Below are 23,159 nucleotides of genomic sequence, written 5' to 3' on the forward strand. Positions count from 1 at the left end.
ATTTCGGCCATTCATGGCTCAGAGAAGTTGACGTGACTCGGCATGCAAACACCATTCTTGTACTACAGTCCAGCGGGGAAGAAGTTGAGAGATCTCGCATTGCAATGATTTCGAAAGAGGCGCTTCGTTAGGATTGCGACAGTCGGGTCTGTCTTCACTTGCGAAGTTGTTCCCCTCACACTGCCCTGTGAATCCAGAAGGCGGGTTTTGTGCCACGCATCATGGAGGCCGATGCAGATACTTTGGCCCGAACCTCTCAAGCCTGACGTCAATCTGAAAGGCTTGTCAAGGCTTCTGACATCCGGGAGTTCTGAGAGGGTGACTTATGCTTTCCTGACGCTGGCACTGTAGCATATTGCTCGTGGAATACTAACACAGTACTGTTGACCACCCTTTCGTCAATTCCATTCAGGAAAAGCCAGGACGGTGGCAGAGCACCCTCCTGTCGGCCGTGCCAGGAGGCCATCCATGTCGGATGTCCGGTGCTCTCATCCGCACTTCACCAAAACGCTGACGGACCTGCCTGAAGATGAGCGGCCTACACATCAAAAACTAAAGGTGACGTACATGCCCGTAGTCGGGTCCCACCAGAGGGACTAAACAACTCCAAAGTAAAGTATGCTCACAATATCCTCGATGGAAATACCACACATATACTAAGTACATAAGAGTTTGGCATCAAATCTATGCGTCACCTCCTGAGAAAAATCGTGATAGGCTCAAGGCGGAACTAGAGAATGACTCTGTGTAGAACTTGACGTGGGGAGGTGGAGTTCGGGCGAGATTCTTCAAGTACCTAGGTACAGTCGTTGTGGCACTAGACTTCAAGTTGCTGATGTCGACTGTTGCTGGAGGAAACCTGTACCATCGACGTCTTGTGTGTTGACTCCAGCTGCAGCCTGAGCTACAGATTTTGCATTTCGAGAAGGCGGAGAAATTGGGCCCATTCCACGAAAGCCTACCTGGTAGGTGGTGAAAACTTCTCTGGAAAGCAGACGCAAAGTGTCTTTTTGTCTGGTTCACATGCAGATATAGGCCCGGCATGTCAGGCATCTTGCAGCAGCGCTCAAGACTTTTAGAGATCTGAGGGCATGGAACACGGCAAGACGGCCAGATGAGATTCCTTGGTCCGCTTCCTGAAATCCGACAGAAATCCTTGGCATTGATGGAATCTGAACAGGATACTCCGTACCGTGTAATGTAATGCTTAGTTGTCTACACCTCGTTCAGTGCCACATGTGACCAGCTGCTGAGCTCTCAATGGCGACTTCTCTGTTTCAGCGTCTCTGCAACCGGGCCCTATACGTACGTGACAGTCGTGCTGAGCGCCTACCAAGCACTTCGACCTGTTCCGCGCCCGGATGGACGGGAAGCCTCGAGCTCTGATAGCCAAGGTGGCATGGGGCAGGGTGGCCCTCGTTTCGGACCGCACGACGTGGCTCCATACTGCTGGAGGATTGCGGTTAATGCGACGCGGACAGCATCTTCCGCTGCCCGGCAGTCATGGTCGATCATGCATGGGAGCACAACGTGCTACAGCTGAGAATGAGGATTGGTCAACTGGCCATGAGGAGACGTGTGTTCAGGGTAGATGCCGCAAGCCCCTGGCTGAGCGGGTCGAAGCTTTGGTCAAGGGGCATTTCTTGGGGGACAAACAAGGTGAAGATCCTGAAGGTCAAAATAACGTGCCGTGCTCGGTGAAATGTGTTTGAGGGGATAAGAAGAAGGGGGAAAGTCGTAAACAACAGGCTTGCGGGATTTCGCCTCAGAGGCACCTTACTGGCCCACCTCTGACGGCGAAGTCCTTCGCTAAAACCTCCACGTCATTGGGGTCGCACAAACGATCAAGGCAAAGCAGAAAATAATGCGAGGATGGAGAAGTCGGAGTCGGGCTTTTGCGGTTAAGCACTCCGCTCTAAGACCTTCCGGAAGCTGCCCACTTTGAGGACCATAGTGAAAGTATCTGTGGACTGCGTAGTGTTCACGTCAAGATGAGAACTCTGTAACGAAACTATCATATCCCCTTGACTCCGTCCAGTCTTTATCGCTCCTGGGATCGCCTCTGGAACCGTGCGCCTGTGCTTTGTACATCCGTGAGTGAGCTGGGCAGTCAACACGACGCTACTCGTTCACCGAATCATCATCCATCTCTTCCTTCAGCCTCTCGCTCCTCCACGTGCCTGCTCGACGACTCTTGTCTGTCCCACCAGAGATTGACCGCCTATCCACCCTCTTCCGGCTGCTGTACCTGCTGCGTGGAACATTCCCAGCACGTTGAAGTTCTCAGCGCTGCCCGACGTTTTGTCCCTCCCTCGCTTCTTTCCTTCCACCCACTTCCACGGGTCATTCCTGGCGAATCACTGTTCCACGAGTGGTATCTTCCTGCCACGTCCCTACGCTGATTCAGGGGAACCATTGAGACCCGATGTCCTCCCCATGTCAAGTAGCGCTCCCGCCGGAAGACCGTCCGCGCCAGGCTCGACGGTAAATGGGCACTCGACTGTCCGCCGTCCATCGGGCCCGTCTTCCACTGCCAACAGCCTGAGTCCCTCGTCGAATACCAAGCCCATTCCAATCTCACGGGGGACAAAAAGAATATATTCTTCTACAAATACAAAGAATGGCAGAAATCCGGGTCACAACCTCCGCAGAGCAGCTACCGCGGGCGACCAGATCCCACAGCTGTCAGAAAGAGACAGTATCTTTGCTGAACACTATGTCTCCTCCCCGGGCGACCCTTCCACTTCCCTAGACGCTGCACGGACGTCTCCTGCCTCGAATCCGCTTCGGAAGGTGCCCTTCAACATGTCTACCCTGGTCACCCACCCGCTATCCCCTCCCGACACCGACAAGACACCTCACACCCACTCTCCTCGAACCCTGGAATGGATCCGAAGGTCAGAATCATTTACTGACGTAGACATTCCGCCTTCAACTTCTTATCCTTCGCCAGGACCGCTCCATGGCGTGCGGCGGATAGCTTCCGACTCAAATCCGTGGGCGAACAGATTCAGTGTCACGATGGGGGATGCTCAAGAGACAGAGAACAAACGACACAGTCTAACTAGCGGAACGGCGTCCGACATTTCAGGCTTCTCCGACCGTGAGAATGGGCAACATGCTTTGTTCGAAAGGGGTGACTCGATGCGGAACGCCCTGAGGGGACCACGTACAGAGCGCAGCACCAGCCGAGGCCGGAAACTTGTGGACAAGAGCATTGAGGCGACGGTCAAGAAACCAGAAGCCGGAGGGAATGCACGGAGCAGAAAGGCCAGCCATATGATGGGTATTTTTGACCCGAGGACTGGCTCCGAGTCTCCTGCACCAACTCTGGGTGAACACTTCGAGCCATCCTCGCGCCCTACGAGCCCTGCCGAGCAAGACACGGTATCTCCGTGGGCAACACGTCGATCTTCGAGAGAGCAGCTTGATCCTCAGGCCTCTACACGAGATGCCAGTCGTTCAACAAGTGTGTATGGTTCTCAAGCTGTCTCGCCGCTTAAGCATGACCATGACCCATACTTCCGACATCAAGATCTCGCTCAACGTCCGGACCTGCATGAGAGCAAAGTGTCACACAAGGCATCTCGTGCCCCGACTCCCGCTGAAAAGGTCGCGACCGTGGACCAGGCAGAGGATCAGCACCCCACTGAAGAAGAGCACATCTCGGCCGCCGTCTACTATCCTCATTCCGGTCCATCGATAGAAGAGATCGAGCAATACACTTCGCCAGGTGACACTGTCTCCCCGGCTCTCAATGTCACGCGACAGCTGCCATCTGCGACGGATGAAATTGTGCTCTCCACTGACAACAAAGCCCACGAAGCACTTGGAGCTACCGAGCATATTGACATATCTGTTGTCTCCCAACATGAGAAAAAGATCTTCCACGGAAACTATCGTCCGCTGGATGAGGCCTCCGGAGACGAGCCACCTTTATCCCCGTTTTCAGAGGCTCCCACCACCGCCATTGTCAGTACATCCGAATCGGAAATCGAATCCGGAGATGAAGCAGGTCAGCAGAGTCAACCAGAGGACGTGTCAACAACACCCACGCAGCGGAGCACACTTTCCCGTAGACCCACCGATTCTCAAGCACCACCGAAGACGAAGGCCAAAGTTGTCCTTGAACCCTATAAGCACCAAGTCGGTGGACATTCTACCATCTTCCGCTTTTCTCGTCGGGCCGTTTGTAAGCAGCTGAATAACAGGGAGAACGAATTCTACGAACGAATTGAGCAAAGACACCCTGATATGCTCAAATTCCTCCCAAGGTATGTCCCTCGTTCGTCGTCGTTGCATCAAAATTCGAGGCGAAAGCGCCAAGAATGGGAACATCGCTGACAGAAGTAGATATATCGGTGTCCTGAATGTCACTTTTTCCAAACTCCCGAAGCAAGCGCAAGACCCAGATTCCAAAACGGACGACAAGACTAATCTCAACCAAGATCAGCTGCAATGTTCTCAGACGAATGGCGTGTCGGATGCTGGGCTTGCACCCGTTGTATCGACCTCGGGGGAGCATCCACGGATAGTTAGCCACTCGATGCAGCAGATTGGCAGCATTCCCGAGGTCATTCTCGAACAGAACAAACATATCATTCCCTCCAACTATTTTGCCCTGCCGGAACGGCCCAAAAGTGCTGACCCGAATCATGGCCGTAAGCGCAGCCGGGACTTCGACGCCGCGGAGTCTTCGACGCATGACTCGCAACTGTCCGAAAGCTCGCCCACCAGGCCGTCAATGCCGGAACACTCCAACAGCTGGGGCCATACCACCGTCAATGAAGGCTTGAAGGACAAGATTCTCCGCGAAGTCTTCGGCCCACCACCCGTCCAGTACTTTCGCCGCCATCCACCTCCACATAGTTCCTTTCCACGCATCAAAGGCTCTCACCCGCGCCGACGCAGAAGTAATCTCTCCGTTCATTCATTCCCTCATACGGAGGGGAAAGATCTAAGCCAATCAGACGGTCAACTGGATACTTCAATGTCGAGCAACGAAGCTCCTCGCATGGCTCCACTTAGTGAAGCGGTGTCAAAGACTGCTGATACAGGCAGCATGTATTCTGTATCCGTCTCGGCCACGGATGACTTAAAGTACAACCTCGAGCAAGTCAGAACGACAGGCAGCGAGATGTCCAGCCAGTCTGGCGCAGAAGGCAGGAGTCATTTTAAGAGACGTCATTCCGGCATGGGTCTGCGACGGAGGCGGCCGTCGGTGAACACAAAGGAAACGCCTGACCTTGAGTACTTTGAGGACGAAGCCTACACTACCGATTTCGGACCTGACACAGGCAAGGATGTCTTTGCGATGGACCAGGATGAGAAGCAGTCAAAGACCAATGGGATGTGCAGAGAACAAGATTCGGCCACCAGCAGCTCGGCGCAAGACAGATCCGGGCCAAATGGAGCAGGAAACCGGCAGAACAACTCGGACAACCGCGCCAGAGAGCGTTCTCAGACAAGGCTTATACCCTCTAACCCGAAGGAGGCTCAACAGACGTACACTGCTTCTGGAGACCGAGTGATGTTCTTCATCCTGCTGGAGGATCTCACCAGCGGGATGGGACGACCTTGTGTACTCGATCTCAAGATGGGCACGAGACAATTTGGTGTGGAAGCCACGAGAAAGAAGATGGAATCTCAACGCAGCAAGTGCAAGTCAACGACTTCACAGCAACTGGGCGTCCGGGTCTGTGGCATGCAGACTTTCAATGCGAGAACAGGAAAGGTCTCGTATGAGGACAAATACTATGGCCGTGACCTCAAAGCTGGACAGCAATTCAGGGAGGCCTTGACAAGGTTTCTTTATGATGGAGTCAGCTACGATAGTGTGGCAAGGCATATTCCCACCATCTTGCACAAACTCAACAAGCTGGAGAGCATGGTGCGCAGGCTGCCTGGGTATCGGTTCTACGCAAGCTCCTTACTCATGCTGTATGATGCCGAGCCGTACAAGTCGCGTGAGGCCGAAGAGGCCGCGAAGAACGGCATCGACATCGCCAAACAAAAGGCAAAGGAAGGCAAAAAGTGGCCTCCACCGATCGACATCAAGCTGGTGGACTTTGCAAACTGCGTCACCGGCGAAGACGAACTTCCTCCCCATGCTCAAGCACCGCCTGCTCACCCGAAAGACATTGACCGAGGCTATCTGCGGGGCTTGAGAACTCTTAAGGCGTATTTTGGACGGATATTATCCGACATCAGAAACAACCAGGTGCTGGAGACCCACGAGAGGGGTGAGCATCCTACAGAAGATGAAGCTTCCACGCAGCTCCCAAGTGGTAGCAACGGTACAACAGAGGAGGAAGGTGAAGTCAGTGTTTGATTTGAGACGACATGCAGGGGGGAGATTAGATTTGTCATGGGGCAATCCCAGAAATCGTTTTGCTGGACATTATCAGCTTTAGCGAGGAGTATGGAGTTATCAACTATTGTATGAAGTGGTGGATATGGTGCACCGTTGACGGGTTGGGGCAAGGACATCTGCTCTTTCTCCTTCCGAAGGACTCGCGAGCGTGGAAAGCGGTTTTCGGACAGCTTTGGCCGCTCATGTGCAGAGCTTGCCTGGACGGCGCTGTCCCGGCGGCAATAGTCAATACTATCACGCCATGTCACGACTTCTGCTGGTACACCAGTCATGCAGACCGTAGAATTGCGCAATGGCCTTTCAACGTGTGGATGCAGTGCCTGAACCATCGTGATCCTTGGTTGGAGCTATGGCCATGCATGGTCTTGATCCGATTGAACACCTCTTGAGCTTCAACCACAACAGCACGAAGGCTATTTTCTGAGCCACTGGATCGCTGTTGGCCCGTTCCTCGCATAGTGGAACCCCGTGTCCCATGCAAACCACAGGATGGGGTGGTAAAGCGAGCGGCACGCTCGGTGACTGGCCAGCCAGCGCCAACCATGGAAGAATGGTTGACTCTGAACCAGATGAAACGCTCAGCCGCCCTGAGCAAAGTCGTGCTGTGAGTATGTGAGTCTTTGGGCGATGAAAAAAGAGAAGCAGAAGCTCTCTGTCGCAGTTTTCGCGCATTCATATGTACTTGAACACGATGCCATCCCCCAACAACACCACTCACTGACAACGAACCTGAACACTTGGTAACGACGACAACGACGACAACGACGACGACACTCACTTTTGACAACAACACTCGACACTGGACACCGAGACTGCACACTTGACGACGATAATCTACCGCATCACGACACTACAAGACACTACAATACACCAACCCCGTAACAGAGCCCAGTCCACAACATTCCATTCCCTCACCAAGCACCCCAATCACAATGCCAACCATGACCATCAGAGCCTTAACAAGCACATCCGAGAAAATGCTCCGGATCCTCACCAAGCCCATCCGCTCGACTTACAAACGGGTGCGTTCCGGTCTCAACACCATCGGCAAGCCCAAATACGAGTATGCCCAAGGCAGGGCACCGCCGGGGACGACGCGCGTGTACGTCGTGAGGACGTCAAGCGGGTAGAGTACGAACCCAGGTACCTGAGGCGTGCCCTGGATGTTGGAGGGTCAATACCGGCTCAACAAAGACTGGGTGCGATTGACGATCATGGTCAGTTCGGACGATGGAACAGCAGAAGAGGACCTGAGACGTGCGCGGTGTGTACCAGGTACTCGAGGGTCAGCGAAAAGGTGCAGCAAGCATGAGAGCGTTCCAGCACCGATCAGCACAGGACCAACAATGATGGGGGTCCCAGATTAACGACCGGGTCAATTCGGACGATGGAAACAGCAGAACAACGGCAGACAACAGAAGGGCAGCCCACAATGGGAGCCCAGGATGGCAGCAGAGCCCGAAGCACCGAACAACGAACAACGAACGACAGGCAATACTTCCGATCACTTGCCTGCGGGCGGGCCAGAAAGACTCGGTTTCAGTAATGTCGAGGAAAGGAGCCTCGGGTCTTTCTCACAACGAATCGAACGACTGCTCTTCATACACCTCACCCCGGCGCCTGTATGTCGCTCCTAAGAACAACATAAGGGCGCAGCCAAGAGAAAAGAACCATACAAACGACCAACGAGAATACTTGCGATCATTTACCCAGCGAGACAGAGAGCGTCGTCTTCAGCAATACCGAAGAACCGGGGCTCTCTTCCACAATGGATCGAGTCGACTGCTGTTCATGCGACTCACCTTGGCGCCTGCATGTCGCTCCTAGGGTACTGACGCGGAGGTGGAATGGAGGCCATGGGACTGAATCCGTGAACGAAGACCGGCGGTCCACGGTACTGTATTGTATTGGGTGGTTTCCGTCACTTCTACATACCTGGATTGGACACGGATTGCAGCCCGGTATTGTGACTGGATACCGAGTATGGCTGGTTGGATCTCGTGTCGGCGTCTGTCCTTCGTAAGAACAGGAGGGTTGATTTGCATCGGGGATCCGGATTGCATACCGGTACATCCGCGCAGAAGAGATCGAAGCTGGAATCTGACGTCGTGGATGAGCATGACCGTCAAGGGATGGCAAGCCACCGAGGAGAGGAGTTGATCAAGAGGTGGAAGGTGGACGCTCCACGATGGACAATTGAGATGCCCCTTAGCCGTGTCCGACGGGGCGAATGACTCGAAACGTCGAGCAACGAGACCTCAGAAAGGAAATGGATAAGAAATGGACAGGACACTCCACGTTGGATATCCGAGATAATTACCTCCTCGCGGTGTGATGGATGAGCGCCTCTCGCGGTCGGGAGCCAGACTCGACGGATACGTGCTGGTGAGACCGGAACCTGTACTTGGCCTGCTTGTGATGAATGCTTACTGGTGAGAATCGACAGTTGTCGCTTCGCCTTCCCTTGTACACCTAGGTATTGGTTGTGAGTTGTAGTCGACTAGCATCAACTAGGTGCGCTTTGGGGTGAGCAGACGGTCTGGGCGGGCGTGGACAGGGTCAGAAATCATGCCAGGCTGAGACATCACTCCGTATATCTCTGCTCGTTCGGACAGTTGCCCAAGACTTACAGTAACTTCTCGTTTCGTCCAACCGCGTCTCTATTTCTACTTCCTGAAGGCATCCATGGCAATCCTACTGCCATTTTGCCACTGTGGACGGACAGTGTGGTCGGTAAAGTCGCGTGTAGTTATGTTGGTAGTTGGTTTGAGAAGTGTGCGAAGCACCTTTGAAGCTCGGAAGGGTTTTCCATGAGAGAGTATTTAAGAACCGGTGGTGGATGTCCAATCTCTTTCCGCGAAAGGACAAGAATGACAACGAAGGCCGTCCCGTAGTCACACCTTTCATGGTGACGCCACGTCCCCTTGTAGCAGGTGACTCACGATGCTCGATCAGAGCGTGGCCCACTGATACGCGAGTTGTATGGCTTCAGGTACGCACATCTATAGTGCGATCATGCTCTCCAACCCTGGACAAACTCATGTAGTCTATCGATGACGACCCCAAAAACAGCATTGACGCTGTCGGCCAACACCTGGTCCAGCGCCCTCACGGCCTCTTCCTCACTGACGTCCAAGTTGAACCGCTCTCGAACCTTACCGACTGCCCCGCCCATGCCTCCCATCTGCTCCTCCATCAGTCTGATATCTGTCACGGAACTTTGAACCATGAGACTGAACAAGTTGAGCACCAAGGAGCTCGATTTCCGCAGCGTTGTGTACGCCGTGAAACAATACTGCTTGAATTGGGCGTACTGGGGGGATGTCGTCCCACCCAAGCCTTCCACCATTTCCTTGCACAGTTTTATGAGCGGGGCAAAGGGTTTCGGGTCACGGCCGAGAATGAAGCCAAAGTCGATGTGGAAGAAGTGGCCTGACGGTTGAAGAAGCAAATTGTCCAGGTGGCGGTCTCCAACGCCGAGGATGTACGTGATCACGCAGTACCCGGCGCACGAGCGGATGTACGTGTCCATGGTTTCCTTGCGCACGCCGAGTGGCCCAGATGCGTCGGGGTTGTTGGCGCGGAGGTAGGCTAGCACGGATCCTTTGTACTTTGTCGAGATTGCAGAGATGGGCATCGACGGGATGAACTGCACGGCACCCGCCGAAGGTGACGTGGCTAAGATGCGATATGGCGTGAGTTTCAGGTCGAGGTTCTCCTTGAGGAGGAGGTTGTTCATGAGTGTGATGATCTGGATGACAAGTTGATCTTGTCGCAGATCGTCGCCTGTCTTGAAGATGATGGGGTATTTGCCGTGCGTCTGCGAACGCTGTGCGGATGTGCTGGATCCGTCTGCTGCGGGACTGGCAACCTTGAAGTCGAGGTACAGTGGCGACAAGGACGACTTGAAGACATTTGCTTCGTCAGGGTACACGCCACACACTTCAACCTCTGGGTCCAGGGGCAGCGGTATTGGCGGGTCGATCTTCACAAGGTCGTTCTTCGGATCAGCCAGAGTCTTCTTAAGCATCTCTATCTTTTGTAGACGGTTGGTCCTGCTGAACCGGATATCTTTGCTAATGCTTGAGATGATGGTGATCAGTTCACCTTGGCGTAACAGGATCTTGCGCAAATCCGGGTTCCGTTTCTCCAGTTCCAGCATGAAGTAGTACTCGACTCTCGCGAAGAGCTGTCGGTTTGCTGTGTTGGTTTCTGTCCCCTGGTCAACACATTCGACCATCAGGAACCAGTGTAGGTAGTTGCCGAGCAGGAAGTTATTGGCGGCACGATCGATCAGAAATTTTGCCAGTGATGCGGCCGGGAGGCCTTCCTCGGTCTGCTCGTACTTCTCAAACTTTAGAGCCTGGACGAGTTGAAGAAGGTACAATTGTAACTCTGCGTCCCCAGCCTGTCGAAGTCTGTCCACCGCATATGCTCGTACCACAGAATTGTCGTACGTTGGGCCGAGCAATTCCAGGGCGGCATCAACATCAATCTTCGCCCATCGAGGGATCAACTCAACCAGTTGACGAACTTCGTTTGGATTGGTGAAATCCGTCGCCTTGACAACCTTGGTCAAAGCTCGTTTATCTCGACTCAGGTGACGCCGGAAAGTCCAGATGACGTCCTTGTCTTGAGCACTCAGCTCCTGCGTGGGGCCATACGACAAAATCTCGTTTAGTTCGTCTCTCATCTTTGCATTCGGCTTCTGATCACTGTCGGAGAATGCATTCCTGTCACTTCGCACTAGCCGTCGGTGTTTACTCTCACAGGGATTCTCCCTTTGGAACTGTTCCGGGTCGAACATTTGGACGACGGGGTATTCTTCGTCATCTACGACAGATGTGCCGGGAGCAATCCCGGGCCCATAGCGGACTTCTGGTGGAGGCTTTGCACCAAGTGCTGAGGCAGACATCGAACTGGAGAATTCCTTCATCATCCTTGATGGCTCATAACCATAGTCCTCAAAGATGATGGGAAAGTCCCAACGGGGAAAGTCAACATAGAGGGTGAAACGCTCTTCATCGTCCGCGTCATGGTCCGAATCGCTCTCATCGTCGTGATCCACATTCCCGTTCGCTTCGTGACTATTAGCATTGAGTGATTTGCGCTTCGAGGCTTTCGTGGTTGAAGACCGTTTCCTTGCTGCTTCGTCGACCTCACGTGCTTTCTTGCCAACCTTCTGGAAGACCAATTGATCAAGCCAGTCGTTCTGTGGAATTTCGTTCATCTCATGCTTCTTGAACAGTTGCTCCAACCGGTCCAGCTCCTCCTCTTCTGGAATGGAGGCAGGTGGCGGCTCGTTAGGTTTTCGTCGTTTCGGGCGAGGAATGTGTGGAGTCTTTGTTGGTGCGTGTCCGTCAGCGGCCCTACGCCGATGAATTTTGCACTTCTGGCGCCCTTTCCTCAGAGTGCCGTCTTTGTCAAATAGTGCGATGGTGGTGCCACCGAACGGGATCGCATGATCGAGGCTGCCATTCTCCGGGCACGGCGACAAGTCCCAGATTGTGATGGCGACTTGGGATGAGATAGGACAGTCCTTGACCAAGACAGGAAGTTCCAGCCATTTGTTCCACACTCTGTTGTTCTTAAAGAACAGATGAGGGGTTTGCATGGACACGCCCAGCGGCTTTGATTCGGCCCATAGCTGAGCGGTCACATGAAGCTCCGAGTTCGGGCTTTGAACTGAGCCAACATGCCGTATCTCTGGGTGTTTAAGCAGAATTGTGTATGGAAACGTGCTCTGTCTGCCTTCTAAGTTGTTTCTGCCCAAGTCAGTAACAAGGCGCGGAAACTGCTTTGCCCGCTCATCTTGATGCGGCGGATGGCTCGCCAATAGTGAGCGGAATAATCGGCAACTCACATCCTGACACAGACCGGAAAGTCTATCTGACGGGACGTTGCAAACGTGTAGGTATCCATGGCCGTTGCATATGCGCGACGATTTCCATTGATGGGAAGTAACTGCGAGGGGCAAGCAGATGCTGCTATACTGTAAGCGCAGATGAGCGGACGAGATGGTCAAAATGTCAAACAGAGTGAAGCCTGATCGAGAACCTGCCCGTTGCAAGGCTGAACCACTAAACCGGACCAAGCCTAGCGCTTCCATGACGCGTTGAGAACGGCGCGACAAACCGGCGCAGGCGCAGTCGCGTTCTGTAGAGCCTCATTTCATCATGGCATCGGCGAAATACATTGAGCCGCTGGTCAAGTCAGTACTGGCTGGTGCGACTCGGGTCAGCTCTCAGCTCTCGCGTCTGCTTGGCCACTCTGACATCCAACCTCCGTCGCCAGTTGCCCCTGTGCGCCTAGGATGGCTCGCTTGAACCCGCGGCCAGCTTCTTCTGATAATGACAGCGCGAGAAGCCCCAACTCGCCAGACCGCCAGACGCCCGAAACATTGACCACCCCTCCTTCCCCTACTCACTCCGACTCAGGGGACGAACACTGGAGCCGAAATAGTAAGGGAAAGGGAAAGAGGAAGAGTGCCGCCGCAGGCTTGTCAGACAGAACACCAGCCCAACCCAGGAAGCGGGGTCGAGTCGGCGACGATGACTCTCAAACGCCCCCAGCGCAGCAGTTCTATGATCCCGAGCAAGCGCCCGTAGAACGGCGGCGGTTGCGAAAGGGCTTCCGCAGTCTCTTATCAGAGCTACATGACTCGAGAGCAGAGTACCTACAGCCAAACTCAAAGGGACTGGAGGAGACTCTGAGAAGAGCAGACGAGCTCTACAAGGATGTCAAACAGACTTCGGAAGCTACCATCGACTCGCGCCTCATCCTGGAGGCAGCAGACCTGTCGTACAGGAAAATCAACAACATTACCCTTGGTGATGGCACAACTGGGATCGATGTGGATGATTTTGTCACGAAGTGTATCGGCTTCATGAAACAAGGCGACGAACCGGGTAGACGAGGTGCGCCTCGTGACACACAAACACAAGGCCGACGAAGGAATCAAGACGACGACGAAGATGACGCTGGTGACACCATGAACTGGGAATATCTTGGGAGGAATGCTTGCTTCTTGTACAACTCTCGTCCCTGTCTAACCGGTTTCCTCCTTGGTCCGCTGTCGGTGCAAAAGAAATTCCGACAACAGATGCAGCGAAAGGCCCGCGAAGCCCGGACACAGCCCGGTGAGGCAGTTCGGCCCGTTCAGCTGGGTCCAGAAGACTTGGAAAAGCAAGAGTCTGCCAATCTTACAGAGATATGCACGGAGATTGCGTTCCTGCTGAAGAAGGCAACCCAGAAGAACAGCGAAGCTGCGCAAACAGAGTTGAACGAACTCGAGGAAATGGAGGATGATGTCTCGGAAGAACAGGCACGCGAGATCCTTCGACGAAACTGCATTGCTGACAACGAATGCATACCATTGTTCAACTTCTGTATCAATCCAAGATCGTTCGGCCAGTCAGTGGAGAATATGTTTTATGTGAGCTTTCTGATCAAGGAGGGAAAGGTTGGTCTGGGCCTGGATGGTCAAGGGTTGCCAACCTTGGGCATGGCAGAAGTGCGGTCCATGGAGGAGCGACAAGAAGCACGCCGGAACCAAGTCATTTTCACCCTCAGCATGGATATTTGGGAGGACATCATCGAGAGCTTTGGTATTAAGGAGAGCATCATCCCTCATCGGAACGAGGAGGACTATGACGACGGGACTCGGGACTATGCGCATATGGAGGACGAGGGCGGTCCAAGAGATGGAGAGGAGGAAGACTCTGACGCCTACGCATAGGCCGAGAGCGGCTGGCTTTCTTCGACATGAACTGTCCACGGTTGCAGGTGGTACATGTCTCGACCTCCACAGGGAGCGTATTGCCGAATTGAATAAGACGGAGTGTGGCCGGCAGCATGGCCGGACTTGCCTCCAAGAAGATCCCCATTTTCCTTCCCCTGTCCTTTTGACGTGTCCCTGCAGAGACCCCGTCGATCCCCGCCGACCCCGTGCTGACCATGCACACATGGAACCATCATCTCTCCGCATCTGCACCCCGCCTTGTTTTCCTGCACGCACTGGCTCCTTCTCAGCTGATTTTCATACGGCATCCTTACATTTCCATTTGCCGAGATGCACAAGACCCCTCTGTTGCAGCTTGGCTAAGCTTGCTGCCAGTAATACGAGACACAACCTCCAGGATGCGCGAGACGGGCATGACGGGCTTGTGGCCGGTCGGTGGCTGACCGTGAATGTGACCATCACTGTCAACCCGAAGGGCATACCAAAGGCTATGACATAAACCCAGCATTACGTCTAGCCCTTGGGTTGCTCAGTCCTTCTATCCATCCCTGAGGCACTCCAAAGTCCAGACTCTGAAGTCCAGAGCCTTCCCGAATCATTCAAGCGTGAATCATGGACAAAGCACTTCCAGCAGAGCATCGCGAGGATCCGAGCCATGAGGTGAGTTGAAAGCCCCAGCCTCGTCGGATACCCTTAGTCTCACGTCGCAAAGAAAGTCGTCATCGCCTCCCCTAGCGACGAGAGCACCCATTCGCTCGACCAAGTCGAATATGAAAGGCGAAACAGGCGCTTCAACCGCCGACTCGATCTGCGCATTCTGCCGCTCTGCTGCTGGGTCTACCTCTTGAACTTCCTCGACAGAGGGAATATCGGCAACTCCAAAGTCTTGAATGCAGAGACGGGCGATGATCTATTGCAGCAGACCGGCATGAATGCGGATCAATATGCCATTACCGTCACGCTGTTCAGTCTGGCTTACGGTGAGGTCTCGCTGAAGCAAGGAGCAAGCGGGAGAGGGTCCTAATCCGGGTCCTCCCTTGCCACACCACTTAGTCTTTCTGACTGACATTGTTGAGCAGCCCTGTTCGAAGTCCCTAGCAACTATGTCATGAAACATTGGGTGCGGCCAAGCTTATGGCTGGGATTCCTGCTCTTCGCCTGGGGCGCCTTGACAATCGGGACTGCCGGCGTGCACAATTACGCAACAGTCGTGTCACTGAGGTTCCTCATCGGCGTCTTCGAAGCTGGATTCGTAGGTTTTCCCCTTTTTAGGCATGTGGTCGAAGTGGCTCTGGCTGACGGCGGTCTCTCTGTGGTACAGTTCCCCGGCATCGTCTACTTCATCACCGTGTGGTACCGGTACAACGAGCGTGCCGTGAGGATCGCCTGTGTCGTCGGATTCTGTAACCTGGCCGGCGCGTTCGGCGGAGCCATCGCCTACGGAGTGGGCCACATGAACGGTGCCGCCGGCCTGCAAGGGTGAGTTTTGCCGGCCTCTGGGAAGCAGAGACCACGATTGCTGACCCACGACCGACACACTTTAGCTTCCGCTGGCTCTTCATCATCGAAGGCATCATCACCATCCTCAGCGCGTTCCTGCTCTTCTTCTTCCTGCCCGACTATCCTGCCCGCGCGAAGTGGTTGAGCCCCTCGGACAAGCAGTTCGCCGAGGATCGCCTCAAGCAAGGAGGCGGCGGCTACTTAAGGAGCCACGCCTCGCGACCGGAGGTGCTGCAGACATTCTTCAGCCCGAGGATGCTGTGTCACTATGTCGCATACGTACGTCGCAACCCCGCGTGACACCCAACAACTACTTATCGCAGAATTGACTGACTATCCCCCAAAGATCGCCGACGTCGTCCCCCAAGGCAGCTTCACCTTCTTCGCGCCCACGATCATCAAAGGGCTCGGCTACACGTCGATCCACGCGCAGCTCCTGACCGTCCCGCCCTGGTGCGTCGGCTTCTGCGTGGCCATCACCCTCTCCTACTCGGCCGACCACTTCAACGCGCGCGGCCTGCACATTGCGCTGGCTTCCCTGGCGGGCGCGGCCGGGTGGTTGGGAGCGGGCTGCCTCCCCGCGGACGCCTACGTGAGCCGCTACGGCTGCCTGTGTCTCGCGGCGTGTGGCGCGTTCCCTGTGGCGCCCAGCATGACGAACTGGGTGGCCTGTAATACGCCCTCGCTGCTGACGATCCCGTTCGCGATCGCGCTGAACAATTCGTGCGCGGGTATCGGGCAGATCATTGCACAGTGGATCTGGAAGGCGGGGGAGGCCGAGAGCGGGTATCCGACGGGGAATTTCACCTGTGCGGCGTGTGGCTTCTTCGTGGCGGCCACGTCGTTGGGGTTGAGGTGGCAGTATGGGAGGATGAATAGGATGGGGGTGAGAGATGCTGGGGGGAAGGAGAGGGTTTGGGCTTTGTGACTTGCACGGTACACTGTACTGTACCACGTGTACATGGGTGAAATGTAAGAAGCAAAGTAACTGTTGTAGTTGAGGCGTGCAGAAGAGGCTGAACAGTTGAACCACGCAAGGAAGCATGTCAGCGAAAGCGAAGCTTGCTTACTGTAGGTGGCGTGTCTAGATACAGTTGCACAGGATACTGTTGCTATGCTGGATTTGAAGGACTATTCCCTCACGCCAGGCCCATCAACATGAATTTATGCATGATGTGTCGGGTTACTGGGTAGATCGACCGAGCTGGTCTCCTGGTGCAATCAGTCAATCACTGTATGCATCGTTCCGTCTATTGGACATCTTGGTGCTGGCAGAGATGAAGCCCGTACAGTACCCAGTCGGAAATTTACCAGCGGCCGCAAAATTGGCATCACGCCATCTATCGACCTATCTCATGGTGACCAGCTCTTCGGCGCTTGTCTGTGGAGGACAATCTGATTAGCATTTCTCTCAGATTCAAAAACGAGCAGAGTCGTCCAAGGGGGTGGCAAGAACCGCAGCCCAAACGTACCGGATGAATTGCCACGCAGCTATCAAAATCCTTCTTCGTGGCGCCCATCTTGACAGCGACGCCGAAGCCCTGCATCATCTCATCGACGCCCCGGCCTAGAATGTGCAGCCCCACGATTTCTTCCCGCGGGCCCTGGCACACGATCTTGAACTCGGTGGGTTCTTTCTTCTTCTCTTCGGGCGGATATCTGTGCGTTGTGTTAGCAGCTGGCTGCGAGTCGAAAGCCACAAGGCATGTAGAAACTTACACGTCGTAGAACATGGCGGAGAACTTGGTGTGGTACACCTTGATGTTCTCCTTGCCGTATTTTTCTATCGCTTGCGGTTCCGTCAGTCCCGTCGTGCCGCACTCGGGGTGCGAGAATACGACCGACGGGATCCGGTCGTAGTCGAGATGCGCGTCCTTGAACTCTGGGGGTCCAAAGAGGCGGTTCCCCAGCTGGCGACCGGCGGCGATGGCCACGGGCGTGAGTTCAGCCTGGCCTGTGATGTCGCCAATAGCATACACGCCGGGGACGGAGCTGTTTTGATACTTATCGACCACGATATGTCCCTTCTGGTTGCGCTTGATGTCGATGTTTTCCAGGCCCAGGCCCCGGTCTTCGGGACCGCGGCCGATGGCCCACAATAGTTCGTTGGTTTCCATCTCTGATCCGTCGTTCATGATCACCTTCAGCTTCTTCTCGCGCGGGTCCGAGTGTTCCTCGTCTCCGCCGTGTAACTGGATGACTTCCTTGATGCCGGGGTGGTTGCGGTGCACGTGGACGCCAATCTCCTCGTAGTGTTTGGTCAGCGTCTCCTGAATCATGGGGTCGAATTTCCGCAGGAACGTGTCGCCGCGGATGAAGAGGTGTGTCTCAACACCGATTGCGTTCATCACGCCCGCGAGCTCGACCGCGATGTAGCCCGCGCCCACGAAGATCATCTTCTTGGGCAGGTACTTGATGGCAAAGTACTCGTCCGACGTGATGCCGTATTCGGAGCCCTTGATGCCCTCCGGCTTGGTCGGATATGAGCCTGTCGCGACACAAATGTGCGGCGCCGTCACTCTGAACACCTCTGACCCGTCCTTGGGCTTGACTTCCATCTCATGCTCGCTGATGAACGTCGCGGTGCCGTGTATCAGCTCGATCCCTTCTTTTGCCCAGTTGTTCTCGTAAGCGCCGTTGAGGACTTTTATGCGTGCGTCGCGCTTGTCGACAAAGGTCTTGAAGTCGAACGAGTTGCCGTCGCCGAACTTGTACCCGTAGTGTTTGCCCGCCGCGATGGCCTCGCTTATGGAGGCGAAATTCCACGTCATTTTCTTGGGCACGCATCTGTCAATCAGATCGAGTCAGTCGGTCACTCTTGTCTACGGTGCGAAGCATGAGGGGGTTACCGTGCGCGTACCCGACGTTCACGCAGCAGCCTCCCGATACCCCGGCGTCGATGATACATGTCTTTGCGCCGTACCATCCGCTGGCTCTTCGGGCAGCTCCGCTGCCACCTGATCCACCTCCGATTACTATATAGTCATACTGCTTCGTGATGGGAGCCATCTTCGAGGCCGTGGAGGAGAATTGCCGCGTCAGACTCGAAAGTCGCGAGGCAGATGCGAAGCTCGACCGCGGGCTCGCGTGCAACGGTTCGACAGCAGAAGATCTTGTGGTAGCCAGAGCCAAGGTAGTGCTGGGCGTGTACGCAGCAGATAGCCTCCAGAGTCGACGGGACGCAATGGACATCACCGGGAGGGAGCGAGATAAGGAACGTCGGATGGTCTTTATGGAGAAAGAGTGCAGAATGGAATATCTCAATCGGGCTTGCTAACCAGCGAATTGATGATGTGATCCACGGGTCGAGAACGAATCTTTGCTTCCCCTCGTCGACGATTCCGCCAATCGCTGACCACCAACGCCGACAAACCCCGATGGCTTGTTAAAATCGTACAGTATACGGCCTTGGCGACGGATGACTGAGCACACGTTTTACTGGCGGTTCAAGACACATGGACACCCAATATGCAGCAGGAGTCAGCTCAAACAACCTCATCACATTGGTATCTACATTTATCGGATCTCCCTAGAGCGCCAGAAGTCTACAGCCTGGGCTTTCCCCGCGGGTCCACCGCTTTCTGACCGATGTCGATCGGGCTCCACCACGGATAGCCATCTGGAGCATCCTGAGGGACTTGCCCAGTGAAGTTCACCTGTCTCTTCTGCAGGAAGCTCTGCACACCTTCAACATTGTCCTTGCTTCCAAACAAACCATGAATGATTCTCGAATCGAGAAGGTGCGCGCCTTCAGCACTGTCAGGTCCACGGTACATGAGCTCTCTCATCATCTTGGTCGAGACCGTCGAGGTGTTCTTCGCAACTTCGTCCGCCAGCTCCAGGGCCCGAGCAAGGGTAGCCTCAGGGGAGGGTAGCAGTTCAGAGAACAGGGTGCCAAAGAGTGGAGACTCCGCAGGATAGACTGCGCCCGTCGTCGTCAAGTGCAACGCCCGAGAGTGGCCGATCAGGCGAGGCAGGAAGTATGACGAGCATGCCTCCATGATAATGCCTCTTCTGCTAAAGACGAAGCCGACCTTGGCTTTGGCGTAGGCCACGCGAATGGCAGCTGGCAAGCACATGGTAATACCGACGCCCACAGCCGCACCCTGGATGGCAGCAATGGTGGGTTTCGAGCAGTGGTGGATGGCCAAAGAAGTACGACCTCCACTAAGCATATGTCAGTGGTTTTGTCCCGGTATAGTATGCATTTTCCTTACCCGTCTCTGTGGTCCACGTCGCGCTCCGTCTTGGGATGCTTGATCTGCCCAGTCTCGTCTTTTGATCCCAAGAAACCAATTTCTAGGTCAGCTCCGGCGCAGAAGCTTCGTCCCGCGCCAGTAAGGACCACCACCTTGACCCGGGGATCGATGTCAATGAGCTCGTAAACCCTCTCCAGATCTTCCCGCATCTGGTCGGTGAAGGCATTGTGCTTTTGTGGTCGATTCAAGGTGATCAACAGGACTTGCGTCGGAGTAGGCGACGAGTCGGGCACATAGGAGACTTTGATTTGCTTGAGAGGAAGGGATTTGTATGAGTCGGGAACCTGTAGTGGCGGGTGCGGAGGAGGAGGCATCTTGACGGCGGCAACGTGTTGCTTCGCGACAGTAAGGAGTACAGTCGAAGCCGCTGCGGTGAGATCAGCTGTCAGTAAAGTATTGCTGCGGCTGGCCGTCAGCGTATATCTTTAGCATATGTCCTGTGTTTATCCTCGGCTCAAGCCTGCGCTCGCGTACGCCGCGGCCTGCACATTTACCAGCCGATCTCCGCACCGGCTGGTAAGCGGTCAGAGCTCGGTTCTGAGCGGATATCCAGTACGCTGAGTCCGCAATTGGCAATGTCCCGTATCTGGAAGCATTCTGTTCAATAGTCTCGAAAGCGCTGTGATTCTCGGTATGTCTGAAGTCAGCCGATTTGGATGCGTGAGCCGGAACGAAGAAAGGAACTCCAACCACGCGTGGGACGGTCAGTACACGCGAAAATGTAGACTTCTCAGATGTGTGCAGCCTAGCTATTCTCTTCTCAAGATGTTCAACGTTTGACACAAGAGCTTCTTTAATGCGCCTGCGGATGTGATTTGAAGCTTGGTGGGAGGTTTGGCTGAATTCATGGCGCGTAAAAAGCGTGCTCGTTGACTGACCGTTCAGCCATCGGAGTTATTGAGCTTGTCCCGTGCTTGTAGTGAGTAGTGCTCATTTTTAAAAGTCCTTGCTGAGAAAAGACGTCAAGCTTGATACGGCGGAAGCAGATGGAAGAAGGAGCTCGTCAACTGTTTAGTACCGCGAAGTCGGTCCCTACTTGAGCCTGGCTCCCACAATAAACATTGCTGGTGCTGCCTGTGCTGTCAAAGCTCCACGAGGCAAAGCGTTTCTGCACACAATAACATGGATGAGAAGCTCCAGGAGCGCGTCTCGAAAGCCTAGAAAGACGTATCTACATGGCCCATCATTTGATACGACGTCCGAATCTCAACATGCCTCCTCACGTTCGCCCGCAATCGCTGACTAGTAAATCTCTACTTCAAACATTGCTGTAAGCTAGATCAACATTCTCTTCTCCAAGGCTTTGCGCAAGGCAAGACAGTGATGAAAAGATAATCCCGAGAGCAGGAATGAGCCAAAAAATGCGCGGATAAGAGCCCCGAAGGACACTTAATGGCGACATCCACCGCGATGTGCAATGCAGGGACACCGCCATAGCAAACCCAATGCTTGAGCTGGGTCGCTCCCACAAGGTCTATCAAATGTTAGTCAAACGAAAATCACATTATGCTGGGTTGGGGAGCACGTACAAGTATGAAGAAATTCAAAAAGAAGACGGAGGGCAAGCGAGAAATAAGTAGTCGGAAGGGTGCCAAGCAATTGACTTGGCAAACATTGCAAACATTGCAAACAGGCAGCAGTGAGATGAGAGCCGGAAGGAGGTCGGAGGTCGGAACTGAAAAACATCGGAGAAATACTGCACATGCTTCCTTTGAAATCACAACCTCTCGAGCCTGTGAAGGAGTCAACCGCTGTAATGTCGCAGTTTCCATCGAAACAGCACCAGATATGCTAAGGTATCAGGAGTTCACCGCGATGCTCAGCGGCCCGAGGATCCAGTACAGGAAGTACGGACAAATGAGTGCCGCATCAAAAAGTCGAATCATGGCGTCCTGCCAGAATAAGAGAATAACGTTCAAGTGGGAACGAGTATCGCCGCACAACAACATGACGGCGAGTTCGACACTCATGCTCCGGCTACCACGCTCGCGCCGATGACACTCGCAAAGGTCTTCAATTATGCTATTCTGCAACACCGTACGTTCACGCCAACGAGACAAGTGTGTGCGAGAGGAGGCAGGCGGCCTAATTCACTTTTCCTCATTGCTTCACCTGCTTTCATCCTTCTTAGTCCCAGGGCACAAGCGCATCATCGCCGACTTTTTCTTTGATCAATTTAGTACTCAACTCCCAGAGAGCGTCGGCTAACTTGGGGTCTGAAGCTTGAGATGATTCTTTGCCGGGTTGTCCCTACATCTGATGTCAGCGATTCCAGTTACGGAACCCTGGAAGTACAGTACTCACTGGATCCACAAAGTAATAACCCTGAAGGTTCTTCTCCTCAATCTCTGGCGCGGTGGCGGCCCACAGTGCGCTGTACGAGCCCTGCTCAATATCTCTCCCAACAGTCGTCATGGCCCAGCTCAAAAAGCTCCCAAAGATGCCGGGGTAAGCATCCTTCCACTGCTGCTGCATATTCGTGTTGACAGTCCCTGGGTGCACACTCAAGGAGTACACTTTGTCGCCGTTGGGCTTGATGACCTTCTCGGGAAGAAGGAACTTCGCACACAAGATCATGGCCAGCTTCGTACGTGCGTAGAGATGCGTTGGGCCGAAGTTCTCGTCATTGATCTCTTCAAGTGAGCCGAAATGGATGTCCGGAGGAGACATACGGTGGACTTCAGAGGCTTCGAAGACGATTCGTGGTGGGACGTCTGAGACTTTGGATGCCTTGCGAATGAGAGGGTAAAGCAAATTCACAGCGTAGAATTGGCCTAGGAAGTTGACGCCGAAATGGCGGTCGATACCATCGGCGTCGAGACCATAGGTGTTTGTGTTAATGCCAGCAGACAAGATCAGCTGCCAAGTCCATCAGTCTTTGGTCCTCGTAAGAGTTCTCAATCACCTGGCACTTACCAAGTCCACCCGATCGAGCTTGTTGCGAAGGTCAGTGAAGACCTGCTTCACCTCTTTCAGGTTGCCCAGATCGCATCCCACCCAATCCACATCAGCACCGGGGGTTTCCTCCTTGATCTGCTTGATTGCTTCGTCTCCTTGCTCTTCTTTCCGGTTTACCATGATGACCTTGGCTTTCGCCTGGGCGAATTGCCGTGAGATCTGAAATCCGATTCCATTCGCGCCCCCTGTGACCACCGCGGTCCGTCCAGAGAGATCGTGGAGTTCCTTCTTTGGACCGATAACGCTATGTAGTGCTGACTGCATCTTGATGGCTGGTCTGGCGACGACGATTAAAGTCCGGGGAGTGAATTGATAGTAGATTGGCGAG

General features: G+C 54.3%; 7 protein-coding genes across 7 annotated transcripts; 3 read left to right on the top strand and 4 right to left on the bottom strand.

Moving 5' to 3' along the window:
* Positions 1–2,805: 2,805 nt before the first annotated feature.
* Positions 2,806–6,331, top strand: A1O7_08092 (uncharacterized protein; the record flags this gene model as incomplete). Its single annotated transcript, XM_007762087.1, has 2 exons — positions 2,806–4,274; positions 4,351–6,331. 2 exons carry the CDS (start codon positions 2,806–2,808, stop codon positions 6,329–6,331), a joined length of 3,450 nt encoding a protein of 1,149 aa, XP_007760277.1.
* Positions 6,332–9,386: 3,055 nt separating this feature from the next.
* Positions 9,387–12,295, bottom strand: A1O7_08093 (phosphatidylinositol 3-kinase; the record flags this gene model as incomplete). The annotated part of the gene is made up of 2 exons (XM_007762088.1): positions 9,387–12,138; positions 12,237–12,295. The coding sequence occupies 2 exons, from the start codon at positions 12,293–12,295 to the stop codon at positions 9,387–9,389; spliced, it is 2,811 nt and encodes a 936-aa protein (XP_007760278.1).
* A 391-nt stretch (positions 12,296–12,686) lies between these two features.
* Positions 12,687–14,111, top strand: A1O7_08094 (uncharacterized protein; the record flags this gene model as incomplete). The annotated part of the gene is made up of 1 exon (XM_007762089.1): positions 12,687–14,111. The coding sequence occupies one exon, from the start codon at positions 12,687–12,689 to the stop codon at positions 14,109–14,111; it is 1,425 nt and encodes a 474-aa protein (XP_007760279.1).
* Positions 14,112–14,726: 615 nt separating this feature from the next.
* A1O7_08095 (uncharacterized protein) lies at positions 14,727–16,542 on the top strand (the record flags this gene model as incomplete). The annotated part of the gene is made up of 6 exons (XM_007762090.1): positions 14,727–14,774; positions 14,827–15,094; positions 15,194–15,366; positions 15,436–15,593; positions 15,659–15,893; positions 15,961–16,542. 6 exons carry the CDS (start codon positions 14,727–14,729, stop codon positions 16,540–16,542), a joined length of 1,464 nt encoding a protein of 487 aa, XP_007760280.1.
* A 420-nt stretch (positions 16,543–16,962) lies between these two features.
* A1O7_08096 (glutathione reductase (NADPH)) lies at positions 16,963–18,623 on the bottom strand (the record flags this gene model as incomplete). Its single annotated transcript, XM_007762091.1, has 4 exons — positions 16,963–16,995; positions 17,087–17,273; positions 17,334–18,401; positions 18,475–18,623. The coding sequence occupies 4 exons, from the start codon at positions 18,621–18,623 to the stop codon at positions 16,963–16,965; spliced, it is 1,437 nt and encodes a 478-aa protein (XP_007760281.1).
* A 536-nt stretch (positions 18,624–19,159) lies between these two features.
* Positions 19,160–20,187, bottom strand: A1O7_08097 (enoyl-CoA hydratase; the record flags this gene model as incomplete). The annotated part of the gene is made up of 2 exons (XM_007762092.1): positions 19,160–19,781; positions 19,832–20,187. The coding sequence occupies 2 exons, from the start codon at positions 20,185–20,187 to the stop codon at positions 19,160–19,162; spliced, it is 978 nt and encodes a 325-aa protein (XP_007760282.1).
* A 1,813-nt stretch (positions 20,188–22,000) lies between these two features.
* A1O7_08098 (uncharacterized protein) lies at positions 22,001–23,095 on the bottom strand (the record flags this gene model as incomplete). The annotated part of the gene is made up of 3 exons (XM_007762093.1): positions 22,001–22,123; positions 22,178–22,732; positions 22,790–23,095. The coding sequence occupies 3 exons, from the start codon at positions 23,093–23,095 to the stop codon at positions 22,001–22,003; spliced, it is 984 nt and encodes a 327-aa protein (XP_007760283.1).
* Between the last annotated feature and the right edge of the window lie 64 nt (positions 23,096–23,159).

Source organism: Cladophialophora yegresii (genome assembly GCF_000585515.1).
Source record: "Cladophialophora yegresii CBS 114405 chromosome Unknown aczIN-supercont1.6, whole genome shotgun sequence".
Taxonomy (NCBI): Eukaryota; Fungi; Ascomycota; class Eurotiomycetes; order Chaetothyriales; family Herpotrichiellaceae; genus Cladophialophora; species Cladophialophora yegresii.